We start from the raw sequence: 26330 nt of genomic DNA on the forward strand, positions 1-26330 counted from the left end.
TTTTACGATATTCCACCGCTAAGGGGGTTTAATTGGGGTTGATAGTTTGTATGAAAGATATACAGCCTGAAAACAAAACTAAACATGTGGTGTATAGAGAGATTTTATAAAAATAACTATTAAATTATACTAAATTGTGCCTTTTAAAAAGTTACTCAGTTTGATAAGCATTTCAAGTGACTGAAATAAAAAAATAATTTGCGTTAAACTTCTTAATAGTAATGCATATCTTTATAACCGCGCGGACGTAGTCGCGGGCAACAGTTAGTGTATTATAAAATAAAGTCCCCAAAAGTGTATGTGATCGATTCGCTCAAAATCTACAGAACGGATTTTCATGCGGTTTCACCATTGGAGAGAGGGCTCCACCATTGGCAAGAGGAAGGTTTACGGAACGGCTAAGCCGATTTTGATGAGTGTTTCACTGAAATTTTGCCGGGAACCGGGAAAACTTTGTAACACACTAATTTCAACGCGGGCGAAGCCGCGGGCACAGCTAGTTATATATATGATTATGGGTAATTTCGTCGATTATGAACCGATTTTGATAAAAAAATTTTGTTGGAAAGGAGATATCCCAAGGGTGGTATCCTGATTATGAACCGATTTTGATAAAAAAAAATTGTTGGAAAGGAGATATCCCAAGGGTGGTGTCCTGATACGGAAACCCTAATGATCTAATCCCAGAGAAATCGAGAAGAACCCTCGAATCGTAGTGACGACTAGTGCGTTTGTTAATTTTTTTCGTCTACTTACGTTGTATTACTTGTCGATGTAATTGAAATCTTTTTTTTTAATTTGCTAGAAAACTCAATTATATTAAAAAAAAGAAAGTTGTACCTCACGCACTCACTAGTAAAGCTAAAAATATTTTTAATGAAATAATTTAGACAGAGTTCCTAAAGAAATTAATTTATTTTTTCAAATCTAAACGTAAGTAATAATTTGAGATATCTACAAAAATTGTAATTAAATACAAGGAATAAAAAAAACATGCATTTATTTGATAGCACTAGCTGGATTTAATGACATATGACGTCATTATTTACTAATATTTAGCAACCGGTTTAGTGGTAGCTGCACGCGCCTTAACACCGGCGATCACGGGTTCGATCGGGTTCGTTGTGAATGTTCTGACAATAACAAACACAAAAAAGTGCGCGTGAGCAATTCACACGCGGCAGAAGCGAAACTTCTGAAACGTCGTAGGAAAATGGTTTGTAGCGATTTGTTCTATCGACGATGTTCATGGTATCGTTAAAAAGGTCGTAAGTGGCATGCAAAACGACGCTTACGCGCTTTGAACAGACAGAATGAGATAGACTGCATTATCTATCTCATTCTCTTCTATACTTTTATGCGTTTCTTTCTTCTAAGTTTGATGTCGTGTAGTCGTTTGGAATTTATGCGCGATATACATTTCTGCGATTCTTATTTGTTTATGTAGATGTTGATATCAACAGCGTCATAAAATACGCGTATAAGGCGATGGCCGATATTCATAGGAACGTTTGTCCCATTTATTAAATATAGTGAGCACTGATAGTGTTGGAAAAGTATTTGATGTAAAAAAAAAAAAATCTGTCTGTGCAGTTTTGACACTAAAACCTCTTTAGGCACGTTTGACTTGGAGAGTGAGCTGGTGAATGCGTGACGATAGCGGTACAAAAAGTGTGATTAGGCGAGGTGAATGGAAGGGAAATATAAGTTAGATTGAGCTAAAGAAGTCTTTATCACACTAGTTTTTTTTTTTTTTTTTTTTTTTTTTATAATGCAAAATGACGTTCACAAAGTGCCATATGCTTGTTGAATTTTATAAAAGCATAAAAATGGAAACCCGTTTGTGTTTATATCCTATAACGACCTGTATACTGCTAGCTAAACTGAGCAAATAAAAACAACCTAACTATCTCGTTTACACCCGTATGTTTTTTTAATCATCTTTGTGACCATACCGTCGATGATAGTATTGTTTAATTAATAAAGGAGAAGCGATTTTTTTAATGAGTAGGGTAGACGCAAAACTTTTCTTAACGAAAAATTGTCTTAGTATAAATGTATTTATGTAACTATTGTAGTTGTAAATGTTATAGCAATATATATAAGTGTTAAATAATAAGTGTAAGATTGTTACTTGCGGACCAGCCAAAGGGCCTTTGCAAATAAATGTAGTGTATATATGCTTTTCTTGATGTTAAAAAAAAATTAAAAAATTAGAGCCTTCTGAAATGAGATAATCAGGTTTTGGATTTAAAAAAAAAGATTAAAGTGTAACTTAGTAACAAGCCAGTATTTGTATGTCTGATTAATTATAAATTTGTTCTCCTTACTTATATTTTATTATTTTAATGTTTTATGTCTTCGAAAAATTAGATTACTTGAAGTATGCAAAACGTCGCTCTGGAGTTACGTTCAATTTTTGTTTTATATTTATTTGTGAAGTTGTATTCGACCACTTTCTTTACAGGCTAGAAACTAAATTTAATAAATCAATTAACTTTAATTCTACCTGATTTTTAGGAAGCCTGCCACAATTTATTCTCATTATATAAAAGTTTGTTTACCTACAGTAAATTTCATTAATCCATTAACTTGTCAGTTAAGTTTCGAATAGAAACTCGAGCTTAGTGGACTTTATCTCGATACTCTTGACAGATTTAAATTAATTGGATTTGAATACAATTAGAACTATTCCCTTGTTTCAGGTACAGTTATGGACAACATTAAATCAACTGGACGACGAACTAACTTCTGACAGAATGATCGCGAAAACGATGCAATGAAAATTATAAATGTAACGGAAATATATAAATTATGAAATGTGTTCGCAAAGGTGATATACGAAGAAAATGGCCATCAATAAACTGCCATTACACATCTGCAATTCTATAAAGCAGTATTGGTCGACGAGAGTGAAAAATTTAATAAATATTGTAATAAAAATTCAACAGAGGATCACAGTGCAACGAAAATTCAAATTCCAAACTCAGGAGAGATGTACATTAGTGATACTATTAGTGTTACTGCTAAGTGTGAACTCGAGCGGAAATAATTTTAGTGGTGGTAGAAATTCAATGTTACGGACCAGAATTATAGGTACAAGATACGGTAAATTGCAAGGTGTGATACTACCGATGGATCAACATAAGTATTTAAAGCCAGTAGAAGCGTATTTAGGTGTTCCATACGCGACACCACCTACAGGATCAAATAGGTAAGATATACAGTTTTTATTAAAAATAGTGCTTAGAACTGAATATAGACAAAAATAAAGCAAGAACAACAAAAAAATGACAAGAAAATGTAGTTTAAGTATCTCATTAAAAAACAATTTGTTCCTGAAGATTAGCATTTCCATGTTACATTACGACAAAATGTTCTAAATAAAATATGACGTACAAAATTATATTATAAAGAAATTTATTATGAACGTAAATGATTTTGATAACTACATGAGGAATTTCCATAATTTGTTAACTCAACACCAACCAATTACGAGTAGAACTATTTATTTCCTTTATATCTATTGTCATTTAATAAAGTATATCGTATCCAGTTAATATTACTATCTTTCCTAGATTTTGAAAATTCAATTAGATCGAGAATAATTTATTGCTGAGGGTCTTGAAACTATTGAACGTGAATTGGAAATTTCCTTTGTACAATCAACGCCCACGTCTTTGTCCTTGTCGATTTCAGATTGACGATGAATGAAATAAAAATTTATTTCGTTTCCAATTTTAAGTAACAACCAACGTCACGCAGTCAGATTTTCAGTTAGTTATTTACAATAAAATCAAAAATAAAATCTGTGTGAAATAAAACTGAACAAAAATAACGTAAGGGAAACCATTTTTATTAATACATAAATAAAAATTCGATTTATGAAATATTTAAGTATTTGAAGCATTTGTATTTAATCCCTAACATAATATTATAAATGTGAATGTAATTTTATTTGTTACGCTTTTACGCAAAAACTGCTTAACCGATTATCATGAAACTTTGTAACATATTCTTGGAGGTAATATTAGAAGCAACAAAAGACATATTTTACTAAAAAAAAATCAATGTGAGCGAAGCCGTGGATAAAAGCTAGTAATAAATAAAATTAATTACCATTAAATATGGTAGATGTTTTTGAAAATATACTATAATTTAAGTCTAACTTTCCTTTAAGTCGACAGGTGGCAATAAATAAGCAAATAGGAATTTCAGGGAATACTGGACTGAGTATTTTTAAACCATTACTAAAACTTATAGCAATAAAGTGCTTCTTTAGAACGATTCTTAGAATCTAATCTAAGATGTTCTATTTTTCTGAGAATTTGACATATTTTTTTTTTATATTCTTATAAATAAACCTACCGAGTTGGGCGTGGAATTTAAATTAATACAAATAAAAGTATAAATATTAGTATGCCAATTCTAAAATGTCTGCTGTATAAGCTGTTATTAAAAATCGGTTTAACAAATTCCAAGATAACAGAAAAGAAGCTGAGCTTGACTGTGTATCAGGTGTGGTGTTGACACACTGTTCGGTAACTTTACGTGTAATACTTATTTTTTTTATTTTTTTATATTTTATAACAAATGTTTGTCCATAGATTTGCCCCAACTCGGGCGCCAGCACCGTGGGACGATGTAAAGACTGTCGACCAAATGGGACCAGTGTGTCCTCAACGATTGCCAGATATCTCGAATGAGACTATTACTCTTGAAAGAATGCCAAAAGGAAGACTCGAGTACTTGAGGCGATTATTGCCTAGATTAAAAAATCAAAGCGAAGACTGCCTATATATGAATATTTATACACCAGTTCAAGGTAATGAAATTTATCAAAGTAAAAAAAAATTAAGATCATATACAGAAACATTTAAAAGTTTCAATTAGGACTATATTAGGCTTAACAATTTTTTAATTTTTCGATCTAGCGGGTACATCGTTCCATAGCTTAATTGGCTAAAGCACCGACACGGTAAGTCAGAGATGCAGGTTCGATCCCCGCTGGAACGGTCGATTTTTGATATGATATTAAAAAAATTGTTTAGAATATCCTCATGTGGGTAACGCAAAAAACAATGTACGAATTATATTAGGCTTCGTATTTTCATATAGATAGAAATATAATTATCATTACCATTGGGGTATATCTGTTAAAATTATCGGTACAAACTTGACGATGTAAATAATTTTCTCTGTGAAGTGGTTTAGCACGAATAACTTACTTCACAGAAAAATAATTTTGTCAAATTTTCAATCGTAAATATAAGATAAGTCGATGTGCAACCACAAGTCATTCAGTCATCAGTGGTAATAAACTGAACTTAGTTAATAATCAATAGTTTCTCTTAGAATCACTATTAATTCTAAGATTCAATGGGGACACCATATCTGTCGATTGATGGATAGACTCCGTTTTGCAGTATACGTGGTTAAAAGAATACGGCTGATAACGGATGTCGATATAGCTAGACTAGATTATCTCAGTTTTTTCCACAGTATAATGTGCTATGGCATTTTGCTATGGGACAATGCTGCTGATATTGATGCTATTTTTATTCTGAAGAAAAGAGTTGTCCATCACGTATATAATAGGATGTAAAAATGACTGAGAGAGAAGTTTAAAAAGGTCAACATCCTGAATTTTGTATCGCCGTATATGAAAATATAATGTACATACGTAAAAATATGCATTAGTTTGTTACCCATAGTGATCGACATGCGTCTCATAATATAACACTCGGGAATGAACAAATTAACATTTCTTAAATGCCGGGTCAGAAAAAAAGTCGTTCATTTATAAGAATGTATATTTAATGTATAATAAGATTCCGGCTGCGCTTCAATCTCTGGCTTTACAAAAGTTTAACGAAATTTATTTAATAAAGCTCATTATAACATCTGTGAATACCTTAATGATAAAACGGCATGAGATTGAATAAAGCTTGACCAGTCTAGGTCTATGACTCGCCCCGTCAATCGATATAGTTATAAATATTTTGAGCAGTTGGCATGTGGTAATTTCAGCATACACGATTTGCTCTTTTTTTGACATAGTAGATAATTTTGTGACATTCGTTATGTGTGCATAATCATTTTATTTACGTCACTGTCAAAAAAAAACAATATCTAACTTTGAAAATTGTCAACCCAAACGCAGTAAACACTTAATCTTCAAGAAGACGGTTCGATAAACAAATCCACAAATAGGAACAGTTCCAAATAGGGTAAGATCATAAAATACAAAAGAAAATCTCTTACCATTCTGACTGAGACTTATCCAATTCTCACGTTCGACGTTTGTTGCACTTGCATGTTTATATTAAAGTATATTTTCGAACACTTGATATCGAGAAAACGCACAATTTTATTCAATATATTTCTACAAATGCGATAGAACGTTCTCACTCCACTGGGTTCGGATATTTGCTGTGGATTAAATGAGAAATACAACTTAGAATCAAAGGTAGAACAGGGAAAAGAAATGGTAAAAATAAATATCAGACTTAGGAATATTATCCTTATACATTACGATTTTTATACAGAACCTACAATGTAGAGCAATGACAAAAGAAAAAAAAATGGAGAAACAAAATTTAAAATTGTCGAATATATACTTGGGTTTAATTTAGTTTTGAAATATAGACACTAGACATAATATTTATTTTTGATACTAATCGCGCTGCAATATTATATTTAAATACATTTCATAGAAGTTAAATTAATTTTTTTAAACGAAAAACATATGAATACCACTAAATCTTTGTCATTTATTAACAAAATCAGGTTGTAAGTAAGCAGTTATATATATATATTCACTTAAACTTACCTATTAATTGTACTGACCATTAGTAGCTTCGGTTAAAGAATGAAATGAAATGAAAACATTTATTTCGTCATAAGGTGATATACACACTTAACGAAAGTCAAAATAATGTTATTTGCAAAAATAATAATACAAATTAATTTAAAAAAACTCGATAATAAAGAAAGTTTAGGTAGCAAGAAAATCAAACAATAAAATAAAAAAAATTGTATCTTAACATTGGGTACATTGCAGACTTAGTTAACCCAGAGTTATGTGCAACCTTACGACAGATCGATGATAACAAGCAAATGCTTGAATTTTGCATTAACCTAAATTACCCTTTAATTAGTGTAGAGTATCATTGTTTTGATTTGCATTGGATTATTTGATAATGGTCATTTAATGGTTATTAATAACGCACTTGGCCGTTGATCAAGTTGCATAACTACATGAAGTAAATTTGTCGACCTCGTTAAAGCTATGACAACGACACATTGTTATGTCCTTGTCTCACTTAGGAATAACATTATGTTTTGTCTCTTTTTTTCCTTAGATTATCTAGTAAAAATATCACAGATATTATACACACAAATTTTTGTGTTAAACTGTAAATTACGTAAGGAGAATCAATCTCATTTGGCTGTTACTTTTTTATCTTAATAACTTTTCACCTATAAATTTGTAACCCATTCATAATTGTTAAAATACAAGGAATAACACAAATTTTATAATATTTTATTCATGGAATGGTCGAATTCTCTTTCATAAATTACAAAATTCAACGACGATGCAATTCCGTAGCTTGAATTTCGATGTTATAATATTTCATTCTGCATGTTATGAGTTTATTTTATTTGTATTATATACACGTGAAACTGACACGGAAATATGTTTTACGTGTAATGTATGAAAGCAATGTATATTGTTTGTATTGCATTTTATACGTAAATGCCTTTAAATTGCTAAACATGAATCCTTCTTCCGAACAATTCACATACACCATTAAAACTTTCCGAGATATCCTCGATATTTATTTTATTCTGAGTGCTGTTTGTAAGAGTTCTCCTACTGCGAAGAGCGCTTAGAGATGTTTGTTTTTATTATTGGTTCGAGTTATCAATATCTTTGGTAATTCTGATGCTCTGGTACAAATTTTACGAAGACATTATTGATTCCAGAACATATAGGATACCATTTAATATTTTCTGAAGAATTTGAGGTATCAATCGTGTTGTTTATATCTTGATAAAAATATCAGGTAAAATTAAATTGTTTACAAAGTTCAAAAATTAACACTTAGATAACCAAAACAAGTTAATAAATACCCATTACACATTAGAAGGATTTGTAAGATTCCAGCCCAAACAAATCTTGTTAGGAATAAACGTCTTACTACACTGTTTCAGGATAACTCAATAATACTATCTCATTTGCGAAAGTTTAAATGAGTTTGTTTATCAAGATTTTATGCCCCCGAAATCGAGAATCTTGAAAACTAGGTTAGCCTGGAATGTAATTGAAAGATAAAGGGTTTACTGTCGTAACTGTCCAAATCTGCTACCGACCACCACAACTTATCAACTGGCTTTTCGACCATGTCACGAGTTCAAAACTTGTAAAAGGATTATACAGGTTAGAATTATTGCGGTTGTATGACTATTTATACATATATAATATGTATCTGAATCACGCGATTTTTAGTTAAAACGTTGAATCGGAGACTGATAAATGACTGAAACATCTTGGTAAGCAAAATAAAAATGTCCCATCATATGAAATTATACTAGAGGAATATTTGAAAATATAGAAGAAAAAAAACTTTAAGTCATGTAGTTGGTGAAACCAGTTATTTATGAAAAACAGAATAACATCCGGTCTGTATTTACTAAATACATAGAAGTTGGTAAGCATTGAGTACTCGTGTGGAATATATTTCAAATAAAACAATAGATTGAACCATATTTCTTGAACAAGCGAACTAATAAATGAATTTTGGTCTAATTTTAAATGAAAGGGGATTCCATTCTGATTTATCTGCACTAAATTTTAATACTTGATGTCAATAGACTATTGAAAAGCGCCATCGGTCGTTTTAAGACGAAAAATTTTAATCAGAGTTTACAATGGCTGCGACCTCTTCCGGTATCTGGTTTTATTAAGACTTCCTTTTATAGCAGTGAATGTGGAGATTGGAAAAAGTTGTCTTTTTTATGATTCCAGATCTAACGGTAAAGCAATTTTAGTTGATTGTTCGTCCAGGACGAAGATTAAGTAAGAGTTAAATTAAAACACCTGGATATTTGGCGTGAACTTGGGAAGGCCTATGTCCAGCAGTAGACTGCGATAGGCCAAAGCGGCATATTAATCAATCTTAATTTCATTACGACTCATAATATTTTATTAATATAACATTGCAAATTGTTTATACCTTTTATTTATTTTATTTTTATTTATGCCGTTTATACAGTCAAATAGACATTCGTATACAAATAGAAAGTCGTATGTGCTCGAAAGGAGGTTGTCTTTAACTGAAACTGAACCTGACTTGACATTTAAAATGAGTTCGGTCTCGTTCATATAATGATTTTAAAAAAAAAACATTCTTAATAATTATCGCAGTCTCTCAAAAAGAAATTAAAAAAACACTGTACTAATAAATTCTAGCAGCTTTTGCGTTTTTTTCAAATGTATTTTTTTATCAGGTATTGCATTAAAAATAATATTGAATCTTGTAACCTGGATTTTAATTTGACATATCACCGAGATGTTGGACATAACACACTTTCCGTAATTGGTTGTGTACAAAGGCACTCTAACTCAGGCGTGCAATGTGGGTCACGTGACGTTGGTTTGTTCCACATTTACATACAGATAATTCTGAGCGTCACACTCGTACTTTCCGTTCCCCGCACGTCACTTTATTAAATTTCACTGACTGACTCGTGTTGTGCTGACGGTACATTGTTCAGTTGAAACTTCGAGCTGCAACCGCGAGTCTTATTAGTTTTCTAGCGTAGACTTTGTTTATATATTGCTCAAAAAGTTGAATAGTATTTAACATTTACATTAATCGTAGCTAGAGATATAATAAGCATATATAAAAAAGTACCTTAAAGCATATCTTTATTAACCGATTTCCAAAAAAGGAGGAGGTTCTCAACTCTTTTTACTTGATGGACCGATATAAATGATTATTTCTTTAATCAAAATTTGGTACGTGGCACATAATTTCATTTAAATTTAATTGAGATCTAATAAGTACTTTTCAAGTTATATCTAAAAATGCGTATTTACTTTACTATTTTTTCGTCAAACTACGTTTGTGTTATATCTTATCATCGGGTATATCGATTTTGATGATTCTTATTTTAATCAAAAGCTGATTCTTGTATTGTACTCCCATATAAATTTGATTGAAATCATATGATTGCTTTTGTAATTAAAGTCAGTTTTTTTTCGTTTGCGAGCAAACACTAGTATTATGGAGTAAGAAACTTATAATTTTTGTACAAATGCTACAAAATGTTTTTAAAGTTATTAATTTTTTTATAATCATTTAGTTTACAGGCAAATACAGATAGCAAAAATAATTTATAGAAAACGAGCTAGCCCAACGAATTCTGTACCAATATATATTTTTTAAAGTTTAAAGTCGCTCAACGTGCAATGGAACGGGCTATGCTTGGGGTCTCTCTCAAAGATAGGATTAGAAATGAAACTATCCGCGAAAGAACGAAAGTAACCGACATAGCCCATAGAATTAGCAAGTTGAAGTGGCAGTGGGCTGGTCATCTGTGTCGCAGGACCGATGGCCGTTGGAGTAGTTAGGTCCTAGAGTGGAGACCGCGTCTTGGCAAACGCAGTGTGGGACGTCCTCCGGCCCGTTGGACCGACGATCTACGTAAGATTGCTGGTGTAGGCTGGATGAGGATTGCGGAAGACCGGGGTCTGGCGCGAACATGAGGAGGCCTATGTCCAGCAGTGGACTGCGATAGGCTGAAGTGTTAAATATTTTTTGTTTCGGAATTATGTATATCGTTTCTTTTTTTCAATCTCTTTTTAATAACTTGTCCTTATTACTATGAATATACAAAAACTACTGGTCAGTTATTATATAATCGTTCAGAAGCTATACGCGTACATAACATTAATCAATTTATTTCTTGTTTATATAGGTCGAATATAAACACATATTTAAAAGTTTACTGTATTTGTAAGGATATATAAATTCAAAAAAAGTAAAATAAAAATGTAAAATTTAATTTATTATATTATAATGAAACAACTTTTTCGGATTTTATTGCGGTTTATTAAATCTTTTAGATGTCCGTCGTTTCGGATACTTGACAGCAACTACGGTCACTTACAGCAGCCTTAGTCAAGGGTATTTTTTCTATCACAGTAATAATAGAAAGATGTTCCTTAGTTCCAATCTTCTAGCTTAATAATATTAGTATAGATTCGTTTAATATTTAGCTTGTATTAAACAATATCTGTTAAATTTTATTCAACTTTCATAGCAACCCCTGTATAAGCCAGAAATTTAATAAACCACTTGACGTTGAAGCTCGAAGTTTCCACTAAACAACGTAGCATCAGAATAATACGAATCCGTCAGTGAAATTGAATAAAGTGACGTGCGTGGAACGTAAAGTACGAGTTGACACTGAGACTTATCTGTATGCAAATGAGGAACATACCGAAATCACATGACCCATATTACACGTCTGAGTTAGAGTACCTTTGTACACAAACAGTTTTTGAAGATGTACGTTTTCACATTATCTGTAAATATACCTGTATATTATAATATCTTGTGTCATAAAAAGACAAAAGTTATTCCTTTAAACGAAATGGCCTCATAAATTCAATGGTATGACGGAAACTTTATTTCCTCCAGGGATAGGGTGTACCGCAATTTCGTATTTATATTTTAAGACGTATGGTAAGAAAAAAGATAGTTGGCTCCCGTGAATTATGTAAATGTTCTGTTAAAGAATGGGATATAATCTGTAATGGTTGGCACGGAAGTGGGAGACAATTTTATCGTTAACATTAGTTAGAGAGATATATTGCCACAATATGTTACTAATTCGCCTTTTAATGGCCGAGAATAAAAGTCAGTGAAATACGTGCAAGTAAATAAACCCTTGTATTTATTATTACATTAGGTAATAAAACCTCATAAAATTATATTATTATGAAATAAAGCTACTAACGTTTTCGCTCCAATTATCTCTTCAACGATATAATTCCCAAAATTATATCCATGGGTATTCTCGCATATATTTTTCCTTTCAAATCCGAGGTTAACCCTTAATTAGGCGCATGGGGTCACGGCCATTTCAAATTGAAAAATATATATCTTTGAGTGATTTGAGCGCGCCCACGCTCACTCTAGCTTCCTAACTTCCCTCAGGGTACGCAAATCAGTCGCTTCCAAAACATCTACGCATATGCACTGGTCGCTTTTCTCTAGAGCGCTGACCCCATGCGACCACTTACGTGATTTTTTTTGCGGAGGTAAGTTTTTATTTTTATGTTTTTACTTCGTTTATGTTCGTAAATTAGTAATTTTTTACATTAGTATATATGTATTTATATACCGGCTATTTAATTTACTTATTTTTGTGTTTATTTGCACAGACTTTTTCTTTTATTTTCAGTTTATTGATTTTTGAAGTGACTAATGATAAGCAGTTATAGGAATGGCTGGAGGTTTCCAACGATGAGCAAGATGTTGCTAGTTCTGCTTCGGAAGACAAATTAGTAAACGGCAACGCTGTGAATAGTTTCCATGATTCTGGTAGTGAAATTGAAGAGTTCGCAGATATTCAAGTTATATCATCTGAATCATCGGTGGCAAAAGCGATGTCGATTACAATGAACAACTTTGCACTAGTTATAATTTTGAAAGAGAAGTAGAAATCTGGTTATATTTTGTCATCTTCTGAAGTTATCTGGCATCAACGCATTTGTCATACTCAGATCGAATGCTAATAACAATATTACACAAACAAGATAGATTTTTTTTAATTGGCAGCAGCACTTGTAGAAAGTCACTAAAAGCATCGTATTAGCAGCTTTCTGCCCCTGTGTCAACAAAAAAAATGGCTCCGTGAAGCACATAATATAAAAAAGACGGTGCATCAGTCAATATCTAAGCGCGGACGTTGCTCATTGTGTCCTAGGAATAACGACAAAAAAGTACCAACCAAATGTCATATGTGTTGTAAATTTGTTTCTCAACAACACTTTAGAGTATACTGCGTCGATTGCAGATAAAAAAAATCGGCTAATGAGACTGATTATTTTTTGTTTAAATAAGCGAATCGGCTAAGCCAAAAATTATGTAGTTTTAGGAGTAGTTAGAAGTTTGTCATTTTTTGCTTAAATTGTAAGTCAGAGCTATATTTGTGTTTATGAAAGTTAAAGATAATAAAGAACACTAATATTTTATATAATCCAATTTTTGTTTTATTTATTTCATACACTCCTTTTTCAACCTTGTTTTTGGGGTCACCCGAGACCCCATGCGACTAATTGTGTGATTTTCTTCATGCGCCTAATTAAGGGTTAAACAACCTCGTAGAAAAGATTGTGAAAGTGGAACCACTTAAGATAAATAGTGAAGAAAATAAAGGATATTTTCAGAGAATAGAATTGGACAACCGCATAGCGACTGCGGAATTCACAATTTTACGTCCAAATGTTTTGTTTGAAAACGTCTTAAGTAGGGCAGGAGTCCCACACTGGCGATGCCAGAACAAATGTTTGTTCTACCTCACTATTGAGACCTAATTTTCTTTCATCCCGTGTTGTATTTAAAAAACGTTGTTCTTGTTACTACTTAACAAAATTTCACGTTTTTGATGAAGGTAATTTCCTGCTCAAAATATGGAGCAGCCCAACTGGGGTAGTACTTCAGCCTTACAGAAGATCATAGCTAAATAATAGTGCTTTAAAGCAGTGTTATGTTCCTGTTGGTGAGTAAGGTGACCAGGGCTCTTGGGGATAGGGTCGGCAACGTGCTTGTGATGTTGCTGGTGTTGCATCGTCTATAGGCTACGGTAATCGCTTACCATTAATTGAGCCGTACGCTTTCTGCCGACCTAGTTTTGTAAAAAAGTAATAATTTAAAAAAAAAATAAAGTTATTACGGCTTGATAGGCTATTTAGCCATTGTCAAGTCATTATAGAAAAGCTATCATGACATGGCTTTTGGTATAGGATACACCTACTCAAATGCAACAATTTAGCTTAGACTTTATTTGTAAAAAAAATATACTCTACTGCGCAATCGTACAAAAGTAAGAATCTCAATGAGACAATAAGTAGCTTCTCAACTGTTACAATCTTCCTTCAGGACATTTACTATGCAATAGTTTATATAAAAATGGAGTCACCTCAATAAACATATCGGATTTTCCATAAAAACCTATGAAAATACTTTCAAAAGCAAAATTACCTTTTTGACAGCGTTGTATTTTCATGCACCATATTGAATTTACTGATATTTTATATTCAGTAAACTGTGACTGGTTGTAATAAACATTTTTATTGACTTCAAAGCTTATACATATCGGATAGTGCATGCGGAAATATGTTTTGTATATGTATATTTTTTCGTTGGAAATGTCATCGGCGATACTACCACGTGATTTAGTATTTTCGATTTTACGTTACGCTTATCAGGAAACAGCAGTATTTACTTCTCGGCTACCGATATTTATTTTGTGAATACAATATTTTTTAAATTGATATAGGGTGTTTGTCAATTCTTTTTTTTTAGATTTTATTAACCTTTTATCAATATGAAAGTTGAAACTTTTTGCCGTGTTATACGTATTTTTTTATGTATATAATTGTGTCCAATAAAGATTATTATTATTATTATCTATAGACCTACTGTACAACAATTCAAAAAAAATAACAAAAAAAATAACAAAATTTTTATTTATATTCATTGTTTTTTCTAATGCATTTCTAATAAGACTTTCAAGATCAAAAACTTTTAACCAAATTAAGTAATAAGTATTGTTAAGTAGTCAAAGCAAAACATTAGAGCTTGATCGAATTAAGGTTACAAATTAGTCATGCTAGCATAACAACCACCATATAAATTAATATATAACAATTTATTAAGGGTAGTTATCTACATGTGCAAATACAACCGTTAGACTACACAAGATATAACTGTAGTAAAGCGTTTCTGTCGTAAAGAAAAATGTTTCCATAAACAGAATACAATAACACGTAACCTCCAACAAAGATTTCCCAGCACGTTGTCACATAATATTAATCCAGCCGTATTTTCGAAAACAATATGAGCTCTTTCATTTGTATTCAATGAGAAAAACATATTTCATCACCTTGGATTATGTCCAAAGGCGGAATTTATCTGAGCGCTTTGGAATCTGTCATCCGAAACACTGATAACGTAAACAAAGCCTACCATCTCTGAGAGACGCAAAGACATTGACATTTATCTGGGTCGCGTATTGCCTTAAAGTGTTATACTTTATCGGATGGTTGAATCTGTTTTATAAACTAGACGCAGTTTTCCATTTGAACTCAGGTAACTTATTGGACACAATTTGTAAACTGTTTCCCTGTTTATACTGCGGAAGATTAGGTTCTTTCTGATGGATGTTATTCAATTTTGAATGCTGTTTATTTTTTTGAGAAATAAATAATGTAGACGCATAATTTACAACAACGCATAAATATATTACAAAAATCGGCACGATACTTCTCGTTTTATCACTTCTTCTTGTTCAATGATGTTTGAAAAAATTCTTCGAAATTCTACTAACCTTGTATGCTGAGGCTTAAATTACATTCAAATGAGATTGAATTATCAAAATAATACAGAAAAAGACGCTGTTTTTTTGCTAACATTGATAATGCTATGACAAAATTTAATAGGTTTCGTATTATTTAAATATTAATTCGTGCTCATTACTTTAATTATAAACTTAAGTTTAATGTCTAAAATTATTAAAAATAACAAGCTATTATACAATTAAAAAATCATAATTAATATTATTTTAATTACAATTTCGTAATAAGAATCGAATAAGCTACAATATCAGTTAAAATTAATTTAAGAAGACAATGCATTAAAATTACCCTTTGCTGCCAAGAAACTTACAATATCGCCTTGCAGTTGGCCCGACTCTTCAAGCGAAATATCCAGTGGTGATATTCATCCACGGCGAATCGTTCGAGTGGAATTCGGGCAACGTGTACGATGGCGCCGTTCTGGCGAGCTATGCGGGCCTTGTGGTCATCACGATCAACTACCGCCTCGGGATATTGGGTATGTTAAACACACGCTCCAACTATACTTCGGTTATGGACGAATTTTTGTTTTCTTTTGATTTGTGTAAAGTTTTCAGTAAATTCATTGTGAATATACAGTTGTTTAAAAACAAGCTATCAAAATTGTTGTTTCAATTTGCTAGCGTTTCGTACTAGTCTTAAATTTATACTGTTTCTACTTTTGTGCATAAAGTATGCCTATTAGAATTTGATATAAAAGTCAATGCACAATTTTGCGTTCGGTCACGCTCGTTTATAGTATTTCTTGTTATAATATGAGAGTTAGGAGACGATCATTTTTGATCTTTCTTTCTAAAAAGTGATGACTTCATCCCTTAATTCAATCTAACTTATGAAATTACCGAGTAAAAAAATATTCTTAATTTATGCGTTTAGTTCGACCATATACTGTACTTTTTTTCAATATTTTATTGTAGGTAGTGGACGTACAGACAGACAAAGAAAATCACAGACAAATACGCTTTAACTGCAGACTTATATTTTTTTAAATAAATAATACAAAGCTGTAGTTAAACTATCAAAATGTAGTTACAATAATTAAGTTGATAAGCTCCAGTTCAATTTTAACCAAATTTCGTTTGTATCTGTGTGGGGTTAATTCGATGACATTTAAATTAACTGGTTGACATTTAAGCGTAATGAGATTATTAACGTATTTTATAGATGGACGTGATATTTAAATTTTATAGTAATCAGGTCATTTAGCATCCAAAGGATGTGACACCCTAAATGCACACGTTCTCTAAATTGCCACGAAAATGAATTCATTAAAATTGTAAAATATAATTCAACGTCGAACTAAAATGTACTCTATGAGCAGGAGATACAACAGTATATCCCATGTAGTGGGAGAAGTTTATTTTGCAATAGAAAAGCGCTACAAGAAATGTTTAATTAAGTAAAGTGAAACGTGACGAAGCTATGGCACAAGCGCTGTGCATAATTAGATTGGAACCAAAGAAAATAAATCTATGTAACAGTTCGTTTTTAATTTTTCTTCGTGGAGATCTTAACTGTTCTTTATAATGTAAATAGAAAAATATTGCGGTAAATAATAACTTCATTTTAAAATTACCAAAACATTTTCTGAAGATTAAATTGTCCAACACCACATTTGTAAATGTGCTAAATATATGCAATACATTCACAGGTTTCCTAAATGCAAATCCTATACCGCATTTGAAAGCAAGAGTAGCGAATTACGGTCTAATGGATCAAATAGCGGCCTTACATTGGGTTCAGCAGAACATTGCTTTATTCGGTGGAGATCCTGCCAATGTAACTATGCTCGGACATGGTTCTGGTGCTGCTTGTATTAATTTCTTAATGATTTCACCCACTGTTATGCCTGGTAAGTATTTTCGTGTATTGTTTATGTTCTGAAAACTTGATGCATTATAATCTAAAAGCGCGCGTTCTTTTTAGGTCTATTCCATAGAGCAATCCTATTATCAGGTTCAGCCCTAAGCTCATGGGCACTAGTAGAAGATCCTGTTAGTTATTCCGTCCAACTAGCCAAGCAGTCTAATTGCACACTTCCTGAAGATATCGTTAAAGACCACGAACTTATTGTAGACTGCCTTAGAGAAGTACCACTTCAAGAACTAATGTCCGCAGAAATCAGTACACCCAGCTACCTAACCGCGTTCGGTCCGTCAGTAGATGGTGTTGTAGTTAAGACAGATTATGCGAAAGAACTGTTAACATTCTTCATACCGAACGATCTTCAAGGATTCACCAGCGTATCCGGTGTCAACAACATCAAAGCAGACAAAAGGAACGGAGATAGGATTTTCGGGATAAGAGGCGGACAAAATAAATATGATCTCCTATTCGGAGTGGTAACGAGTGAAGCTCTCTGGAAATTCTCGGCTCAAGACATACAAAACGGTTTCGAGGGCGAGAGGCGGGACAGAATAATAAGGTAATGTTTTTTTATATGGCAAATTGGAATTTACGTTATTCAACGGATTACATAGATTACAATTACCATTCATTGAAGTTTCATAATACGGTTGATGTGACGTAACTTTCTTTTAAATGATAATACACGGTCGAAATTGGTCTAAATTATATTTTTTTCAGGACATATGTTCGAAACGCCTACACATATCATTTGAGCGAAATATTTTTCACAATAGTCAATGAATATACAGACTGGGAGAGGACAGTTCAGGTGAGATATCACTTTTGTATAAATTTTCTTATACGCGCAACAATAAATCCCGTCAGAGCATAGATCGGCAATCCCTTTCATATCGTATTATTTTCTTGATCAGAGTATTTCTATCGGCTTCGCATTAGTTACATACGTGATTGGAAAAATAAACCGAGATCAGGCCTTTTTAAATTGAAGTAATAGGGTATTGGTAGTAAATTGCAATAAAGATAGTTTTGGTGAGGTATTTGGATGTAAAATACGACCAAATTACTTAAATGAAAATTTTATTGTAGCTTTTTGTTTACATAGTTACAAACTCAAATATAATGCTAAAATTGTTTTTTTTTGTCATACCTTTTATATTGAATCGAATTGAACTGCTAAAAATGAGTTTTGTCACCAATCTAGATACTGAATGTAGATAATCTTTAGTTTCGTGTGCAAACTCAAATCAAATTTTATGAAATATAATTACTAATTGCTAGATTTATTGCTGCTATTTGTTATTTTTTTTTTTTTATATTAAATATCTGTAGAAATAATTGTTCTTTATCTCTAAGATATATGTTTTCTCGCAGCATCCAATCAATACACGAGATGCGGCAGTACTGGCGTTATCCGATGCACAGTATGTAGCTCCTCTGGTACAAACCGGTGATTTTCTGAGCGTCAGCAAAAGTTCCGTAGGAACCGGCCCGAATACCTTCTTTTATGTATTCGATTACCAAACAAAAGACGGAGACTATCCTCAAGTAAGTATTTTATTACACGTCAACTATTTCTATATTGTGAACTAAGTTACACGAAATTTTCTTTATAAAAATAAGAGAAAATATTTTCAAAAGTACTGAAAATAAAATTATGGTATATATACACTAGCCGACACGAGCCCACTTCGTTGCGCATTAATTATTTTTGTAATGCAAATAATATGTATTAAAGTTTTTATCTCGCTCGCATTTCTACGACTTGATCTACATAACTATACTATTATTTTTCACTGATTATTTTTTTGTTCATAAACAATAAAATATAGGCTATGTCACTCCTGAATAGTGTAGCTTTCTGTTAGTGAAAGTATTTGCGAAGATTATCCCCTACAAACAAACAAAGTTAAAAACTTTACCTCTATCTAATATATAAAATTATCGTGTCGCGGTGTTTGTAGTTAAACTCCTCTGAAACTGCTTGACCGATTGTCATGAAATTTCGTGTGCATATTAGGTAGGTCTGAGAATCGAATAACATTAATTTTTCATCCCCCTAAATATTAAGGGTAGTCCACCCCTATTTTTTTTTAATTTTTAGAGATATTATTAATTTTTAACCGACTTCCAAAAAAGGAGGAGGTTATCAATTCGACTGTATTTTTTTTTTTTTTTTTTTTTTTATGTATGTTACATCAGAACTTTTGACCGGGTAGACCGATTTCGACAAATTTTATTTTAACCAAAAGGTGGTGTGTGCCAATTGGTCCCATTTAAATTTATTTGAGACCTAACAACTACTTTTCGAGTTATATCTAATAATGCGTTTTTACTTGACGCTTTTTTCGTCGACCTACGTTTTATTATACCGCATAACTTTTTACTGGATGTACCGATTTTGATAATTATTTTTTTGTTAGAAAGGGGATATCCCTAGTTTTGTACTATGATAAGGAAACCAGGATCTGATGATGGAACCCCAGAGAAATCGAGGGAAACTCTCGAAAATCCGCAATAACTTTTTACTGGGTTTACCGATTTTGATAATTTTTAATTTAATCAAAAGCTGATGTTTATCATGTGGTTACATATAAATTTTATCGAGATCTGATAACTACTTTTTGAGTAATCTTTGATAACGCGTAGTTACTTGATTATTTTTTCGTCGATCTACGTTGTATTACTCTTCGATGTAATTGAAGTCGGTTTTTTTTTTCGTTTGCGAGCAAACACAATTATTTATTTTATTATGATTCGGCATTGAAAAATACATACAACCCTAAATTTTCACCCTTCTACCACCAACCCCTATTTTTAAATAGCGTTTAGCGGCAAGACAACGTTTGCCGAGTCAGCTAGTAATATTATAAGTATAGATTCGTTTATTTTTAATGGTTTTTATATATTTTCATTGCCTTAGATAACCAATTCATATTGTGAATATTGTTAAGACGTAATGTCATGGATATTAGTAGTAAAAACTACATTATCCTACTACAGTCTACTTTCAAATTATGTACAAAAAAAAAATTATTGATAAAATAATATTGATACATTTTTACTATTAATAATTTCAAAGCTTAATTTGCTAAATCTAAAACCTACCAATTAATTGATTAATGAATAACCTCATGAGATGAAAAATAACAGAGCATTTCACTTTGATTAATCGAAAATACGTGCTTTCATTGTTCAATGAAACGTGAATTGAAATTATTGAATTTATTTTAGTTTCATTGAAATAGTTCAATGATTCCTATCGCAAAATGATAAAATATTTAAACGAATAATTCGTATATAATATCCGAGCGAACAATAAACCTTTTATTTGTCTTTCAAATAGTTTAAACTTTTTATTTAAATATTATGTGAAAATTTCGTAATAAATAATAAAATGAAATTTGAGGATACAATAGCTATAACAGTTTTTGTCTAGAAATGATATTATGTAAATAATAGTGTTTTAGTTTTATTTTTTTTGAAGCTTAACTTCGAAAAAATCAAAATAAGGTAATTTTTTATTTAACAATATAATCCATTTAAAATTCGACGAGTTTAAGTCAATAAGAGACAACCGAAAATCTCTCGAAAATTCCACAAGAATATCAACAATTTATGAATAATGTGAATAGTATATTGACCCAAGTAACCCAAGTGTAATGGTATTGACCGTACGAGGTCAGCTAATAATCTGACACGAAAGGCTATTCTATTCAAGAAAAGACCGCTGGTATTCAATAAAATTTCTTTTTCATGTTGCTTAGTTTGGCGGTTACTCCTATTTTTTTATTTTATTTTTTTATACAACTACCTTGCTTGGAAAACCTAGTTGTAGCTTATTTATACAGGCCTGCAACAGCTGAAGTATCGCAAGCGCATTGCCAACATTACCTCAAGGGCTCTGGTTACCTTACCACAGGGACTCAACATTACTTGAAAGTAGTATTATTCAGCTGTGATTTCCTGTGAGATCGAAGTAACTTCCACAGTCGGGTTGTTCTTTTGAACTGGATATTTCCTGCTGTACTACCTCAGTTAAATATATTATGGTTTTTTTTTTATTTATTTTTTTGTGAAAGTAAAGAAATATTATGATTTTAGCGCATGGGTTCGGTCCATGGAGAAGAACTGCCGTATCTATTTGGAGCACCACTGGTTGAAGGTCTTGGTCATTTCCCGAAGAATTACACAAAATCTGAAATCGCATTATCGGAAGCTTTCATTCTTTACGTAGCGAACTTCGTGAGAACCGGGTAAGTCATAGCTATTTTTGTTACGATGTAAGATGGACATCTTTGGTGTGTTTTTAGATGTGTGATTAGATCCTTTTTGCCAGCATGATTGGTCATAGATGATCGGCATATGATTTAACCAATGAAATTCCTAAAGGCCAAGAAATAATATTTCTACTCCTCCAAGCTAATAAGTAATAATTAAAGATAATAAAATAATATTAGTCCAAAAAACTAAACGCTATACAATTACGCTCGCGTACATTTTATTTCTCTCTTTGTCTCATAGCCACTTAGGTTTCGTATATCTAAGACACAGTGCAGGTCTTATACAGGGCTCTTGCTAAAGAGGTTTTACTTCAGTCGTGTGGATAAAGCACACTTTAGTAACTATTTTTCCATAGGATATATTATAATGATTATTTCTACTACTGGTACTGGTACTAGGTACTGTGTGGCTACGGTACTGAAGAATTTAGCCACCCCCTCTCTTCCCGTGGGTTTCGTAAGAGGCGACTAAGAGATAACACAGCTCCGCTACCACCTTGGAACTTAAAAAGCCGACCGGTGGCGGGATAACCATCCAACTGCTGGCTTTGAAAAACACAGGCCGAAGACGGGCAGCAGCGTCTTCGGTGCGACAAAGTCAGTACTGCGGTCACCAACCCGCCTGCCCAGCGTGGTGACTATGGGCAACACACATGAGTTCACGTTATTTTTGATGTAAACTTGTGGAGGCCTATGTCCAGCAGTGGACTGTATAGGCTGTAATGATGATGATTTCTAGATATTACATCACGTGTGAAAACAATAAAAATGTATTCAGTGATCTTAATCTTCCATAAATAAATAAAAAATATTTATTACGCGCAATGAGAAGATTAGGCAATGATTAAATCTTTTTACCACAAGTTTCTTAATCCGAAATGTACATACAGAACTCGAATTATAGAACAAATGGAACGACCGAGTCGGAGTCGTCGCGACAAAGAGACAATGGCCTTCCTGTGTGCAAGAAAATACGAACTTGCTTGACGCAAAGGAACAATGAACAGTTTGCTTAAGATGTATGAATTTCAATAATGCAAAAATACATTTGGAACGTAGTTTTTACGAAACATTTTAGCTTTTAATGTATTTTTGTGTAATATTTATATTCAGTTCCTTGTTCGGTCTCCCCACCGTGCCTCTGAGAGCACTATAAGCCGTCGATCCCGATTGTTACCTATATAATAACAAATATTTCTTTGTAATGATGGTATAAATTTTGACTAGCTCGTTGCCGCAATTTGTAGTGGCTGCTCCGCGGATTGCTAGTTCGATTGCCACCTGTGTTGGGTGTAATATTCGTATTTATATATGTAATATTTCTATATATATTTATCAAAACAAAAAGTATTTAGCTATATCAGCCGGCTGTTACCTATAACACAAGCATTAAGTTGCTTACCATAGGAACAGACGACTGTGTGTATGTTATAAGATATTTATTTATTTAAATATATTTTCAAGAGACCATTTTATCAAAATAAAGGTAGATATTCAGTTTCATATGTTAGAATTAACGCTCTCAGAAGTTTCGATTACGATAAGCACTTGTCAGTTTATTTGATGTTTACGATTATTGCTTCTCTTCTGAGATATAGTGTGACTTTATGGTCTATAACGTTCAGACAACAAGCGAGCTATCGAATACAGAAACATTGGGTTGCTCGGCTGAATTCTATGACTAGATTGTTCATTAACTGTATTATGTAATATGCAATAAAAATAGTTTTGGAACTTATTAAAACATTTGAGTCAAGATAGTATTTAATTATCCAAGAAGGTTATGTATTTGTTTTTTCTTTTCAGAACGTACTGAGCTTAGCCACTTAATTTGATTTTAAATGAGCCCAAAAAAAAAAGAAAATAATAATAAAGAAAACAATTTATAAGTACGACAACGGAAAAAATATTTGTAAGAAATTAAACTGAAAAGTTGATTGTATTCAAGAGGCTACGTAATTAAAAATTTACGTTTTAATAATCCTTTTATTAACTTTTTTTGTAAGCTGTTTAAATTAAAATCCTTGTTTATCATCTCGACAACAAATTATAGCTCTATTTTATCTAAGATATGAATAAATTTATTAAAATAACGTCGTAAAACTAATAGCCAGTGGCTATCCTAATAGCCATGCCTAAACGGTAGCGTAGGCATGCCGTAGCCCCGATGTAAAGGTGGTTCACCGCATTCTCGCCTCTAATATAATGTAATTTATATTGCCGGTTAGTCGGTGCTTACACACAACTGTTGCAGATTTTGAATTTTGATGGTGAAATATTGGACATGCGGTATTTTAACATTTTGTCTTAAACTTCCTTTGTACTAAAAGGCTTAGATCGTCGTTAATAAAACCTTTTGGATGTTTCCAATATTTTCATAATATAAGATCGTGCCTCCGTTATTCGGGTGATTCACAATATATTTGTTCTAGGAACCCGAATGAAGCTCAAAGGCAAGAGGCCGTATTACCAATATCAAGAGAACGTAACAAATTCAAGAGTATTTTCTGGGACGAATATGACACACTACATCAGAAGTATTTGGAAATTGGTGAGTTAATTTTTTAATAGAAACAGCTAGCAAACCAGCATCACACGTATTAATATTTTAGGTTCCGAAGAAGCTACAAAGTTGCTAACGAGATCGTTCAGATATTATATGAAGCAAAGCTATTTCGTGTCTATTTTTAGGGTTCCGTACCTGAAATGGAAAAACGGAACCCTTATAGGATCACTTTGTTGTTCGTCTGTCTGTCGAGATTCTTTTTCTGAGGGACACGTGGAAGTATAAAGCTAAAAATCATATCAAATACTCAGGTCTACTGTCCCTTAGAGATGTGAAAAAATCAAAATCCTAAGCCAACGCAATCAAAAGATACTGCCGTTTATCGTATCGATCAAACCCTACAGGTTACTTCCCGTGGACTCAAAATCGTGAAATTTGATACGAGCAATGTTACAAAACATATATTTAAATATTATATGAAGCACCAAATGATTGACTACCATCTATAGTTAGGCTTTATCATAATAATACTATGAATGTTCCATTTTCGTGTATGCGTATTATTGAATTGATTTACTGCTTTATTCTGTAAACCTTTTCGACTGAACGATTCACCACAAATATGTATGGATTACGTGTGATTCTTAATTCATTGATAAAATATACACCGCAATAACAATAATTACATGTCACGATTCACGAATGTTGTTTAAATCGGACACATGATGAAATATTACATTATATGTTGAATTAATGACGGTTACGATCGCATAAATAAATATTAATGACGTAAATTGATGACGTTGAATGCAATTACTAAATAACGTCGGCTCAGTTAAACGATGATTTTAATATTCAAACACATTGGTGACATTAATTAATATTATTGGCATTTCAACTACCCTATATTACTCCAGTTCATTAACGTACTTCAATATTTTCACGAAACATTAAAAATTGTATTTTCATTTGAGTTTATGTGAATATTTTGAACCAAATAGCCTTATCAGAGAATTCAATTGCAGGAATGAAGCCTCGCATGAAAAACCATTACCGAGCTCACCAGCTGTCGGTGTGGCTGCGGCTAATCCCGGAAATCCATCGGGCCGGGATGAAGGACGTTGTCGCGAAACACAACCTATTTCGCAACCACAACGACCCGGAATTGTACGATGGCTTAGTCCGCCCCGATCCGCTCACCCGGGCGAACTACTACGATCCTACGTTGGAGCTTTACCGTCGACCGTACAATATCAGCCTAGACATAGCGTCGACTACTACAGAGACCTACGTAACGACTTGCATCAGCGTCATGTCACCCCGACCCGACTCACTTGTCACTCAAAGTCAGACGAACAGTTCTCATTCTCAAGACGTTTCCAATTTAGAGGTCGCCGGGTACACGGCGTACTCGACAGCCCTTAGTGTCACAATAGCAATTGGATGTTCCCTATTAATCTTGAATGTACTGATATTCGCCGGGGTTTACTACCAACGGGATAAGACTAGATTGCAAGTAAAAGCTTTACAGCAGCAAAAGAGAAATCACAACGCTACATTCGATAGTGTTTCGTCGAAACATCCACATTATTTCGTCGGACATTCGCAAAGTTCGAGTACGATCGTCGACATCGATCATCAAGATAAAAACGCGATTATCGCTATGACAAACCGCGTGCCTCATTTCACGAGTTCGAACTGTCCGAACGTCTGTCACACGGGTATTCAAATGTCGAATTTAATGCAGAAATCTAGTCCGACAAATAGGGGTCAATGTACGACGTTACCGCGAAAAGTTGGGTTCAGCTATCAGAATCAAATATGTAACGCGTCGAATTGTATGACGCTGCCGAAGAATGCCACTTTTGTGAGTAGTAGCAACTTGCCTGATGTCCAGGCACAGACGGGTCAGACACAAACCCCAGGGAACGGTTCGGTACCATCGTCGTCTCCACCGTCTCAGCACTTCTCCCAAAAATCACGAGTCCCTCAAGCGGCAATGTCGGAAATGAATGTATGA

At 32.8% G+C, this 26330-nt stretch overlaps 1 protein-coding gene across 1 annotated transcript; it reads left to right on the forward strand.

Moving 5' to 3' along the window:
• The first annotated feature begins 2849 nt into the window (after positions 1-2849).
• Positions 2850-26330, forward strand: LOC123659670 (neuroligin-4, Y-linked-like). The gene is made up of 11 exons (XM_045594869.1): positions 2850-2912; positions 2952-3214; positions 4608-4825; positions 15981-16133; positions 17307-17507; positions 17582-18080; positions 18242-18332; positions 18896-19069; positions 21626-21777; positions 24237-24355; positions 25336-26330. Exons 1-11 carry the CDS (start codon positions 2850-2852, stop codon positions 26328-26330), a joined length of 2928 nt encoding a protein of 975 aa, XP_045450825.1.

The sequence above is a fragment of the Melitaea cinxia genome, chromosome 2, assembly GCF_905220565.1.
Source record: "Melitaea cinxia chromosome 2, ilMelCinx1.1, whole genome shotgun sequence".
In the NCBI taxonomy this organism is placed as follows: Eukaryota; Metazoa; Arthropoda; class Insecta; order Lepidoptera; family Nymphalidae; genus Melitaea; species Melitaea cinxia.

Excerpts from the sequence above, each read along its gene's own strand:
- LOC123659670 (XM_045594869.1), top strand. The coding sequence starts at position 2,850 with ATGGCCATCAATAAACTGCCATTACACATCTGCAATTCTATAAAGCAG. Across the intron at positions 18,081-18,241 it reads AGGCGGGACAGAATAATAAG|GACATATGTTCGAAACGCCT; the intron begins GTAATGTTTTTT and ends TATTTTTTTCAG. Across the intron at positions 19,070-21,625 it reads AAGACGGAGACTATCCTCAA|CGCATGGGTTCGGTCCATGG; the intron begins GTAAGTATTTTA and ends TTATGATTTTAG.